At 43.0% G+C, this 13,024-nt stretch overlaps 1 protein-coding gene across 3 annotated transcripts in view; it reads left to right on the top strand.

Moving 5' to 3' along the window:
- Positions 1-2,621, top strand: part of SUZ12 (SUZ12 polycomb repressive complex 2 subunit) — a 42,462-nt gene extending 39,841 nt beyond the window's left edge. For all 3 annotated transcript variants that reach the window (XM_048224028.2, XM_026517658.4, XM_026517657.4), the window contains one exon: positions 269-2,621. In XM_048224028.2, coding sequence (XP_048079985.1) covers positions 269-614 — 346 coding nt within the window. In that variant the 3' untranslated portion in view covers positions 615-2,621. The remainder of the gene's footprint in view (positions 1-268) is intronic.
- Positions 2,622-13,024: the final 10,403 nt, after the last annotated feature.

Here is a 13,024-nt window from a genome sequence, read left to right as displayed (position 1 = left end):
GTTGGCAAGCGAAAATGGTCTACACTTTTAATACTGCTGTATGCCATTTCATTAGGACAAACAGAAATGACATCTATTTAAGTCCTGGTTAAATTAAATCTCTTTAAATTTTTTAAATGCTAAGTCCATTCAGGTCATTGAATCTCAGAGTCACGGTAGTTTTACTAATTGTTAAATCATCATTTACTGGTCTATCATAGTTACCATGTTGCATTGACAAAACATGCTTTCTATCACTATTGATGTTTGTGTTATTTTTATTAAATAGGTTTATTGCTGACAATCAAATGAATCATGCGTGTATGCTGTTTGTAGAAAACTATGGACAGAAAATAATTAAGAAGAATTTATGTCGAAACTTCATGCTTCATCTAGTCAGCATGCATGACTTTAATCTTATTAGCATAATGTCAATAGATAAAGCTGTTACCAAGCTCCGTGAAATGCAGCAAAAATTAGAAAAAGGAGAATCTGCTTCCCCTGCAAATGAAGAAATCACTGAAGAACAAAATGGGACAGCGAATGGATTTAGTGAAATTAACTCAAAAGAGAAAGCTTTGGAAGCAGATGGTGTCTCAGGGGTTTCAAAACAGAGCAAAAAACAAAAACTCTGAAAAGAAAAAACCTTAACCCCATGTTATGGACAAACACTGAAATTGCATTCTAGGGAATTCAGCCTCTAGGAAGAGTTTGTTTTCGTTTGTAATCATAGGTTTCAAACAGGCACTGTTAGATGAAGTAAATGGTTTCAACAAGGGTATTTGTGTCCGGGCTCGACTTCAGTTCGTCATGCAGCATTACATGTGTGTCCGTTTCATTGATGTTATCACAACACTCTCTGGTTTGAGCATGAAAAGCAATAGTTCAAAGAAAGTATTTTTAACTTCAGCAATTGTCTTATGAAATATATTGAATTGATAATCTAGAAATTATTTCATATTTAAATTATAATGTTTTTTGCATTTATGACTGGCCATTTTTCTACTTTGTAATTGTGAAACCTTTTTTGGGGAGGGAAAATTGGAGTGAGATTCCTTTCAGAAATTGCAGATTTTTGGAAATTATGTTGCATTATTATTTGCAATCAAACCTTGATCCTTGATTTTGAAATCATTTATCAATTTGGAATGAAAAATTACAACGTAAGATTCTTTATAGAAGTTCATTTTACAATTTCAAAATAGCACTTCTTCATCTTATGCCTGTTTGAGAAAATGTCAGTTTTTCACATTGTTGACCGTGAAATGTCATGTTGCTCACAAGGTTACTGACCGTTTTGTTTTTATGTGGATACTTTTACTGCATTGCTCACCCGGTATATTTTTTTAAACTTGAACATTTGCTGTTTTGGGTTTGTTTTTTGTTTTTCAATATGGTAGTCACATTGAAAATTCAGCTGTCCACATCTTTTCATTACAAACCAAGGGAAGAATGAGTTTGGGATTTTTAAGATGCCACTTTCGAGGAAGGAAATGTTCTATAAAAATGAACCAGAAAATGTTATAACTTGTTTTTTTCTTTGCAAGGATGTCTTTGTAATGTATTTCATGATTAGAATATCCCATACAGATAAGCTGACTTGAATTGTTGTGAGCAGTTTTGCCCTGTGATATATGTGTTTCAGTGCACATATTTGCAGTTGGATTTTCTCCAACAGAAAGTGGTTTCACTACTGGCACATTAACAAGCACCAATAGATTTTTATTCCAACTCCAAGCACTGTGGTTGAGTAACATCACCTCAATTTTTTATTATCCTTAAAGATAATTGCATTTTCATATTCTTTATTTATAAAGGATCAATGCTGCTGTAAATACAGGTATTTTTAATTTTTTAATTTCATTCCACCACCATCAGATGCAGTTCCCTATTTTGTTTAATGAAGGGATATATAAGCTTTCTAATGGTGTCTTCAGAAATTTATAAAATGTAAATACTGATTTGATTGGTCTTTTAAGATGTGTTTAACTGTGAGGCTATTTAACTAATAGTGTGGATGTGATTTGTCATCCAGTATTAAGTTCTTAGTCATTGATTTTTGTGTTAAGAAAAATAGGAAAGAGGGAAACTGCAGCTTTCATTACAGACTCCTTGATTGGTAAGCTCTCTAAATATGAGTTATGGTAAACTCTGATCATGCCTCGGATAGTGAATCTCGAGCATTTCTCTCGGGCTTTAATTTGCTAAAGCTGTGCACATATGTAAAAAAAAATAGATTATTTTAGGGGAGATGTAGGTGTAGAATTATTGCTTATGTCATTTCTTAAGCAGTTATGCTCTTAATGCTTAAAAGAAGGCTAGCATTGTTTGCACAAAAAGTTGGTGATTCCCTCCCCCAAATAGTAATGAAATTACTTCTGTTGAGTAAACTTTTTATGTCATCTTATAATAAAAGCTGAAAAAATCCCTTTGTTTCTATTTATAAAAAAAATGCTTTTCTATATGTACCCTTGATAAGAGATTTTGAAGAAATCATGTAAGATGATAAAGCATTTGAATGGTACAGTAGATGTAAAAAAAAAAAAATTCAGTTTAAAAGAACGTTTGTTTTTACATTAAATGTTTATTTGAAATCAAATGATTTTGTACATAAAGTTCAATAATATAAAAGCTGTATTCTGTTTTGGTTTTGGTTTTTATTATTATGCATTGTTAACATGTGTACTAAAATTTTCGTTTGGCTAGGGTAGTAAGGATCCAGAAAAATTACACCCATCGGTCGGCGTTAATAAGAAATTAAAAAAAAAAAAATCCACACAATCCTACTTCCAGTTCTAGTAACATCAGGTGCACTGGCATGTTATTTATGGTAATACTTAAAAAACATTTTTATAGTTCAGAGTAATGTCAATGTTAGTTAACCTAACAGCTATTCATCTTTGGTTGTGGATTTTTTTTCTTTTTAATGAAAAAGAATTTATCTTGGCCTTCAGAAAGCTCATAGAGTGGGATACAAATGAGAATTTTAAAGTAAAATGATATATTGTGTAATAAAGTTCTATACAACATTCTGTGAGGTTAGTAGTTGTCGAAGTCAACTTTGGAAGAATTAGGGGAAACTTTACGGAGGAGTTGACAGTTCAGCTCTTGCTTTATTTCCTAGTAATAGCGTGTCGCCTGTACACATGCTTCTGTGGATTCTTGGAGCTGAGTGCCCCTCTGCGCTTCCAGCGCTCACTCTAGGTCTCTTCTAAGCACATTGCAAGGTCCATCTCACTGACCTTAGTACTGCCTGATGGTTTTAGTTGGTGCTCAGATATTCGGTGACATGAACTGAGTGTTTTACAAGCTGTGCCGAGAGTTTGGATTCCAGGCAATAGGAAGTATTTGGAGATTTACAGCACACAGGACACCACCCTGTGTTTTTGGTGAACCATGGCTCTAAGAATTGGGGAGGGGAGAAGCTCTGCAAAGGAAGGATCCACCACCAGGATGCTACCGTAGTAGTAGCCCAGGTGAAATATCCAGCTAGGAGAACACTACCTCTCCGGAAGTAAATGCCCGGGAAGTCCTCGGGCGGTGCTGTTGCAGGACGGAGGGGCGGCGGAGCCAGGAACAAGGTTTCAGAAAGGAAGCAGCAGTTCTGCAGCACAGAAAATGAGTAAGATGGCAACTTCAGGGTAGTGAAGTGATAGGAAACAGGTTTAAAGTGTCTGGTACGTGGGAAATGAGTTGGAGAGGTTTCACACATGAAGAGAGTGTGAAAATGGGGCCACACCAAGACAGAGACAGGCAAAGTTAAGAATTCTGGGGAGAATGGATGGGAGGGTTGAGCATGATTGCAGACTAATACAGAAGCCAAAGATAGAAGTTACCAGAAAAAGGAAGGGATGAGAGCAAGAACACAGATGGATTCAGCTTGCTGTTGATATAAAGTCGTTTCACTACTGGCATATTAACAAGCACTCAAGACCCTTCTGGTGGCAAAATAAATTGGTACAATGTCGAAAGCAATCTGGTACTTTCTATTAAAATCGCAATGTGGGACACCTGGGTGGCTCAGTCGGTTAAGTGTCTGTCTTCAGCTCAGGTCATGATTTCAGGGTCCTGGGATTGAGCCCCCACATCGGGCTCCCTGTTCACTGGGAGTGTTTCTCTGGCTCTCACTCTCAAATAAATAAAAATATATTTTTAAAAATCACAACGCATTCAGCCTTTGCTCTAACAATTCCATCTTTAGGTAGTTATCCTACAGGTAAACTAGAACACATGTAAAATGACAAATTGTTACCGCTGTTGAAAACTGATTAGACAAGTCATCAGTAGGGAACTGGCTACATTACACAAGTCACGTAAGTGGAATACTACACAGCGATAAAAAAGGACCAAGAAGGGTTTTGGCTTTTTGTGTGTGAGCCAATGTGGAATAAATGCCAAGATAAAACGTACAGAATGGTTTCTAGTGGTCCAAATTTTTTAATTGAACAGTTAGTATGGGCCCATATTTGCTTGGGTTCTAGCATATGTCTAAAGGATACATAAAAACAGCTGCTTTTAGGGAAGATAATCTGGAGAAAACAGATGAGAGGCAGGCTTTTCACTCTGCCATTTTTGAGACCTCTCAATTTACTACCTATTTTTTTAAAAATTGTATAGTTCTTACATTTAAAAATTAAATCTAAAAAAAAAAAAATCCAGAAAATAGAAAAGGGAGTTCAAGAAGGATGATGTTCTCACTGGGAAAAAGGCAGAAGGGATACGTGTCTAGCACAGAGCTTGGAATGCAGTAAATTTCTAATAAGTAAAACAGGAAGTTCATTGTCAAAAATAGTTCCTAAAAATTCAATTTATATTTTGTTTGTTAAAGCAACATAAATAGTATGGCACTCCGAGAAAAGTGGAAATACGTAAGGTTCTGTTAATAATGCCAAGTACCATATTAAAGCATAGATCTTACCATTAATGGTTCCTGGGTTGTCAGAATAAAAATCATACTCTTCCTGACCTGACTTCATTTATCTTTCCAGTCTTATCTCAGGTTTGCAGTCCCCCCGTCAACCAAGTGGGAGTCCCAGGGCACAGCAGAACTTAAGTACATACATGCACCCCGGTGTTCTCAGTATGGAGTCTATGATCCAATTCCTGGCCGTCTTCTGTTCCCAGGTACTAGTTCCTATGAGGGTATGGTCGATTTTTATATAGGAATAAAAATTTACTCAAGTACATTCTGAGACAAATGTAAGATCGTTACTTCAATGTCACATGGGATCACTCTACAAAGCTGGTTCTAGATAGCAGGGTTGGTACCTCCTGGACTACTGCATGTTATCTGTTTTCCCATTTTTGACTACCATCCTGTCCACATGGCAAAGCTTCAATCAGAGCCATCCTTTCTCAGAACCCAGAGCTCCTACCTGCCCTTCTAGAGGGCAGCCGCTAGCAGCCATGCTTTCATCCATTAAATGCATGCCAGCGCTTGTCCCAAGCAGGGAATGAGATGCTGAATAAGACTCAGAACCTGTTTCAGGGGTTCTCCCGGGGCCTCATGGGTCAATACCAGAGTCACTTTACTTCTTCCCTCCATCCCTGAATAAGCATCTATTGCTTCAGTAAATTCATTGCTTGTAACTGCAGAGAAGGGGCAAGGTTCTAAAGGTATCCGACGAAAAGCTCTTTATATTCTGACACTTAAATTTATGAGTCACCCAAACCATAGCGGGGAGCCAATAAACCTTAGCTCCTTTCTTCTTCACTAATCCAACTAAGATTTTCTTTTGGGTGGATTCTGTCTCTAGTATCCCTAGTTCTCTTAAGGGGGGTGGGGGCGGCGCCGGTTCTTCTTTGAGGCTTTGTAGCAGGACCAGGGTTACCATGTGAGTCATTAGGCTCGTGGAGACTTACTTATTCATGAAACACTTACTACGACCTTCGCCTTCGCCAGGCGGGATTGTACCAAGAGGACTGAGCCAGACCTTGGGACTGCGGTCCTCCTGAGTCCTACATTCCGGAGAGGCAAACCCTCACCGATCTGTTAATAAGCCACGTTCCAAAGTCCCTCATACCAAAGCAGGTGTCGCGGGGGACACAGGCTGGTGTGGACGCGAGTCGCGCGCGGCGGGAGAGCGGGGAGTTGCTAGGCTGGGACCTGCCACCGGTGGCGCTCTTGCCGCTTCGAGACGCGGAACGTGAAACACGCGGCCTCCGTCTCCTCCCCGGTAAGACGAGACTACAAGGCCTCCTTCGGAGAGACCCCGCGCAAGCAGCCTGCTCTTGGGGAGCATCCCCGTCGCCCTTGCTACAGCCCTGCGGTTGCGCCGACTCCAAGCCTCCGTTCTCACCTCCGAGGAGAACCGCACGCGGCGCCATAGAAGCTGCCGCTTCCGCAGCTGTTTCCAGAACGTGGCGAAGTCTCCCGATGGTACCGACACGGTCCGATTCTCCCACGAAACCACAGAAGCGGCAGAGAGAGGTCAATTTTGTTTTAATCAATATTAAATTTCATGAGATTAAAAGCTTTGATGAGAGATGAGGCTTATTTCACTGAACACAGTTTTCGTCTTTTAAAAAGAAAAGGACGCATCTTCATTTGAAAGTATTTATGGGGGGGGCGCCTGGGTGGCTCCGTGGGTGGAGCGTCCGACGCTTGATTTTGGCTCGGGGCGCGATCGAGCCCCATGCTGGGCTCCGAGCTGGAGATCTCTGGTCCCTCTCGCTCTGCTGCCCCCCTCCCCCCGCACACCCGCTCTCTCTCAAATACATAGAAATCAAAAAAAAGAATTTCTTAATTTTTAAAAAGGTAATTTTCGGATGGCCACGGATGAGGCAATGCAGGGTGCTGAGCAGGTCCCAGAGTCGCGCGCGTCACACACCGGTGACCCAGTCTCCACATTTCCGACTTTCGGTTTTGTCTGGTAAGAAGCTTTGCAAACAAAACAATCAAACCTGACTGACATCTACTGGCACTTTCATTTTATAAAAGTCCAAAGAGAGCAAGAAAGATGATTTCAGAATAAAGGACAGTCTCCTGCAGAACACAGTGAGATCTGCAAACACGCAGGTGGGGGACCGACCTTTACCTACTTCGCAGCAGCTGCTCCCGAATCTGCCTTCATAATAAAATCATTTTGTTTCTTAAAAGACACACACACACGCGCGCACACACACACACCAAAAAAAGCCCGAGCTCCACTGATACCAATTACATCAGAATTTTTGCTATCTTTAAAAGCTCTCCAGGAAATGGAGAGAGCACGAGCAGGGGGAGAGGCAGAGGGAGCAGTCCCCGAGATGACTCGAGCCCAGGACCCTGGGATCATGACCTGAGCCGAAGGCAGATGCTTAACGACTGAGCCACCCAGGCGGCCTGTTTCACTTCTTGATCTTGGCCTGATCCTTCACATAGAACAGAGGCCCTCAGATGCTGACTTTCTACCTCTCTACGGGGAAATCCCTCATAAAGGCTGTGTTTACGGTTTGTCTCTACTTTTCCATTTTTATGTCTTGATATTAAAGTCTATTATACAGCTTCAGAATTTAGGCTTCTCTGGGAAAACGGAGCGCCTGGGTGGCTCAGTTGGTTGAGCATGTGACTCTTGGTTTCAGCTCAGGTCATGATCTCCGTCAGGGTCCTGGGTTCGAGCCCCGCATCGGGCTCCATGCCAGCTCTCTCTTGCCAAAGGACCACAAAACGGGCAGCCCTAGTAAGACAGAAAACTTGTCCCCCATCACAGCTCTTTCAACCAAACACCACTGTACAGGGTTGAATGGTGCCCCCCAAAAGACACGTCCACATCTTGGAACCTGTGATGGTGGCCTCATTTGGCAGGAGTCTTTGCAGATATAAGTTAAGGATCTTGAGAGAGGATCACTGTGGATTACCTGGGCAGGTTCTAGAGCCAGACAGGTGTCCTTGTAAGACACGGAGGTAGCCATGAGAAGTTAGAGGCAGAGACCGCAGTTAGGTGGTGGCAAGTGCAGGAGGCCCTGAAGCCGCCAGAAGGCGCCAGAAGCCAGCAGAGGCCGGGAAGGCTTCTCCCTAGATCCCTGGGAGGGAGCACGGTCTGGCCAACAGCAGGAATTCAGACTCCTGGCCTCCGGCACTGTGAGAATCAGTGTGTCTGTCTAAGGCACCCAGACTATGGAAATCGATGATGGAAGCCCGAGGAAACTACAACTACGGACAAGACTGTGTCTTTACCCTGGCCCGTGCTGGCAAAGGCCAGGTGGGGAGCCCGGACTTCCACATTCATGGGCTGTCACGAGATACCCCAACACCTCTGCCAAATGGCGTCAGAGAGGACCAATTAGGCAAAACCGTCTCACCCCCTGGGCAGCGATGTAGACACCCATCTCCCACAGAGAGGAGCCTGGACCTCCGCCCCCACCAGCAGTAACAGGATCGGACTCTCTCTCTGATTGAAGGCTCAGAAGAACGTAGTGGAGACTCCAGACTTCACCACTGCCTACAGTAATGAGGCCACCCCCACCGCAGCGTCCCCGGAGATCACCCAAGGAACTGGAACTCCCACGCCCACGCAGCCACAAGCAAGGGTTCTCCCCTGGCTGTCCATGGAGGCCAAGGGGAGGCTACCCTTCCATCTCCACACGGCGGTAATGAGGCAGTGCCCCTCCCCTCAATCTTTTCCTGTTGGACTGGTGTCAAAAAGCCAGCTGAGAGAGAAGCTTTAAATAAGATCCCAAGTCTCAGAACATAACACAAAATGCCCACGTTTCAGTAGGAAATCACTTGTCGGCCCAAGAACCAGAAAGATCTCAAACTGAATAAAGACAACAGATGCCGACACCAGGCTGACAAAGATATTTGAATTATCTGACAAAGATTTAAAAGCACTGTATTAGAATTCTCTAGAAAAAACAAACCAGTACACGAGTATAGAAGCTGGGAAGTCCCAAGACCAGCTGTCTGCACACTGGGAGCTCCAGAGAACAGGTGATGTAGTCGAAAGGCCTGAGAGCCAAGGGTGTAGATTCCAGTCCAGATATGAAGGCCCCAGAACCAGGAGCACTGAGGGCAGGAGATCCATGTTCCAGCTCAGTAAGCAGAGAGCAGGAGCGCCTGCGCGGCTCAGTCGTTAAGCAGCTGCCTTCAGCTCAGGGCGTGATCCCAGGGTCCTGGGATCGAGCCCCGCATCGGGCTCCCTGCTCTGCTGGGAGCCTGCTTCTTCCTCTCCCACTCCCCCTGCTTGTGTTCCCTCTCTCGCTGGCTGTCTCTCTGTCAAATAAATAAATAAAATCTTAAAAAAAAAAATAAGCAGAGAGCGAATTCAACCTGCCTCCGCCTTTTTGTTCTGTTGAAGCCATCAACAGATCGGAGGAGGCCCAACACACTGGGGAGAGCCACCTGCTCTCCTCAGTCCGTCAATTCAGATGCTAATCTCTTCCAGAAACACCCTCGCGGAACCACCAGAATAATGTTTTAATTAGCTATCTGAACATCCCTTGGCCCAGTGGAACGGACACGTAAGACTCCCCAACGCCAAAGCCATGATTGAAACGTTTCAACAAGCACTTATGAACACACTTGACACAGATGAAAAATCAACAGCCTCAGCAAAGAATATAAAAAGCCTGGCACAGAAATAGAAGGTACGAAGACGATCCAAGTGGATGTTTTAGAACTGAAAAATACAATCACCAAAACAAGTAACAAAAGCTCAGTGAATGGGCCCAAGAGGAGAAGGGACGGGACAGAGGCCAGACACGGCGGACTGGAAGTAGAAGGACAGCAATGACCTAATCTGAACGACAGAGAGAAAACCAACGGCAAACAAACAAACAAAACCTCAGGAATCAGTGAGAACAGACAAAAGATGTAAAATTTGTGTCACTGTGGTCCTGGAAGGAAAGGAAAAAGAGGACAGGGCTGAAGACAGTGCTTAAATGGCTGCAAACTTTCCAGACGTGGCAAATTACGTAAACCTAACAATTCAAGGAGCTGAGGAACCCAAAGAGGACAACCCCAAAGAAAGCCACGCAAGGACACACGGTAATTAAACTTCTAAAAACTAAAGACGAACATATACTTATTGAAAGCAACTACAGAAAAATGACACCTTACCTACAAGGAAAAACAAATGAAGATGACAGCTGATTTTTCATCAGAGGCCATGGAGAGGGTGGCGTAACATTTTCCAAGCATTGAAAGAAAAGCACTGTTGGGGCGCCTGGGTGGCTCCGTCCGTTAAGCATCCCACTGCTGGGTATCAGCTCAGGTCTGGATCTCAGGGTCATGAGTTCAAGCTTCCCCCCATCTCCCAGAAAGAATTTTCAACCTTGACTCCTATACTCAGTGAAATATCCTCCAGGAATAAAGGGAAAATCAAAACATTCTCATACAGAAGAAACCGAGGAGAAGTTTTCACCAGCAGACTTACCACAGAAGAATGGCTAAAGGAAGTTCTTGAAACGGAAAGGAAATGGTGACAGAAGGAAACTTGGAACATCATGAAGGGCAAAAGGACACGGTAAGCAGAAATATAGATAATACGACAGGCACCTCTTCTCTTCAGTTTTCCGAAATATGTTTTTATAGTTAAGGCAACATTGTCTGATATGGTTCTAGATGTATATAGAGAAAATATTTACGAAAGAAAATTATGCTGTAAATGGAAAAGGATAAAGAGATAAGGATTATTTCACTTGAACTGGTAACATGATGACCAATCAACCGGTCAGTTTTATAGCCCCTGCTATCGAAAGTGGAGGGCTCCTGTGAACCTTCTCCTGAGCTGAAGTGGCGTAAAGTGAACAATACTCCTGCTTTCCGAAAGTTCACATTACACTTCACTTCACGAAATACCTACATTAGTACCTATTTCCGCTAATGCAAAGAAATCCAAAGAGGACTTTGGCGATTATTAAAAATCCCATTATCGTACTAATGTAGGCATAGGTATACCTACATATATATCTGTATAAATACATGTACACAACATACATATGTAATATACATTATACAATATATTAATGCATATATATATATATACACGAATGAATATGCACTCAACATGGTAAGGATGTCAGCTCTTCCCAAATTGATAGGTTTAACACAATTCCTATTGAAATCCCAGCAAGACTTTTTATAGATAGAAACAACATTATTCTAAAATCTACATGAGAAAGTGAAGAAACTGGAATAGCTAAAACAACTTTTTTTTTTACTATGCATTTATGTATCTACGTATGTATGTATATTTTTTAAGTAATCTCTACACCCGTCATGAGACTCGAACTCACGACCCCAAGATCAAGAGTTGGATGCTCGGCCGAGTCAGCCAGGCTGTCCACTAAAACAAGTTCTTAAAGGATGAATAAGAGACAAATGAGTCTATCAGATTTTATTTTTATTTATTATTTTTTTAAAGATTTTTTTTTTTTAAGATTTTATTTATTTATTCGACAGAGATAGAGACAGCCAGCGAGAGAGGGAACACAAGCAGGGGGAGTGGGAGAGGAAGAAGCATGCTCCCAGCGGAGGAGCCTGATGTGGGGCTCGATCCCAGGACTCCAAGATCACGCCCTGAGCCAAAGGCAGACGCTTAACGACTGAGCCACCCAGGCGCCCCCAGATTTTAAAACCTTATATAGCAACAGTAATCTGTGGTACTGCCAGACGGACAGACCATAGATCAAAGGAACAAACAGAGAACGTAAAAATAGACTCACACAAACATGTCCAACTAATTTTTGACTAAGGTGTGACAGCAGTTCAATGGAGGAAAGATAGCCTTTGTTACAAAATGACACTGGAGTGACTTAACATCTGTATGAACAGATACGTTCCCAAATGAAACTTAACCTTATAAAAAATAAAATCAAAATGGATCACAGGGGCGCCTGGGTGGCTCAGATGGTCAAGCGTCTGCCCTCGGCTCAGGTCATGATCCCAGGGTCCTGGGATCGAGCCCCACGTGGGGCTCCTTGCTCAGTGGGTAGCCAGCTTCTCCCTCTCCCTCTGCTGTTCCCCCTGCTTGTGCTCTCTCACTTTCTCTGTCAAATAAATAAATAAAATCTTTAAAGAAAAAAATGGATCACAGACTTAAATGTAATATGTGAAGCTATAAAACTTGAGGAAAAAACACAGGAGAAACTCTGTGGGATTTAGGGCGAGGCAAAGAGTCCTTAGACTTGACACCAGAAGCACAATCCATAACAGGAAAAATTAATAAACTTGATTTCATCAACATTAGAAACTTCTACTCTGGAAAAGACCCTGGTCCAAGGATGAGAAGATAAGCTAGAGACAAGGTATTTGCAGACCAGACGTCCAACAAGGCACCAGCAGCTAGACGTACAAAGAACTATTAAAACTTAACAGTAAATAAACAATCCAATTAGAAAAATGGGTAAAAGAGAATTTACAGATGGCAAATAAGCACGAGAGGAGATGCTCAACATCATTAGCCATTCGGGGAATGCAGACGGAAACCATGGTGAGAGGTCACCACGCATTCATCAGAACGGCTAAGCCCCTCTGGAAATCGGTCTGTGAGTTTCAAAACAAACACACCGCATGCGACTCCTCTGCCCCCGTCAGCCCTTCCCCGCGGCCTCACATACCGGTCCCACCGCCGTGACACACGCGTGCTCACCTCCACCAGGACTACAAGTGCTTTCCCTTCTGCTTCGGAGGCCAGTTCTGGGCTTCGCAAATTTCCACTCGCCTTTTAAGGTTGACTTTGCTCCCTGAGATCTTGAGGCAGAGCCAGTCAGCCCGTCCTTTCTCAGCGCCACTCCGGCAACTGCTACCCTTGCTCCCGTCGTTGATTCTTATCTCCCCCTAAGCCTTTCCCCCCAGTGTCCACTCTTCCCGGGAGCACAACGGTTGTGAGCGGGGGCTCCAGAGAGCATCAGGTCTGGGCTAGGATCCTGACGAGATTAGTTTCTAGTCATCACCTTGGACAAATTAGGTCACATCTTGAGCCTAAGTTTTATTGTCTGTAAAGCAGAATAACAGTATAGTAAGTAGCATATGTGGATTAAATAAGATAATAAATGTATTTTGAAAATTTAGCATTGGGGCGTCTGGGTGGCTCAGAGGGTTAAGCGTCTGCCTTTGGCTCAG

The sequence above is a fragment of the Ursus arctos genome, unplaced genomic scaffold, assembly GCF_023065955.2.
Source record: "Ursus arctos isolate Adak ecotype North America unplaced genomic scaffold, UrsArc2.0 scaffold_24, whole genome shotgun sequence".
NCBI lineage: Eukaryota > Metazoa > Chordata > Mammalia > Carnivora > Ursidae > Ursus > Ursus arctos.
The sequence above is the reverse complement of the archived record's forward strand: the minus strand, read 5'-3'. Positions and strand labels throughout refer to the sequence as shown.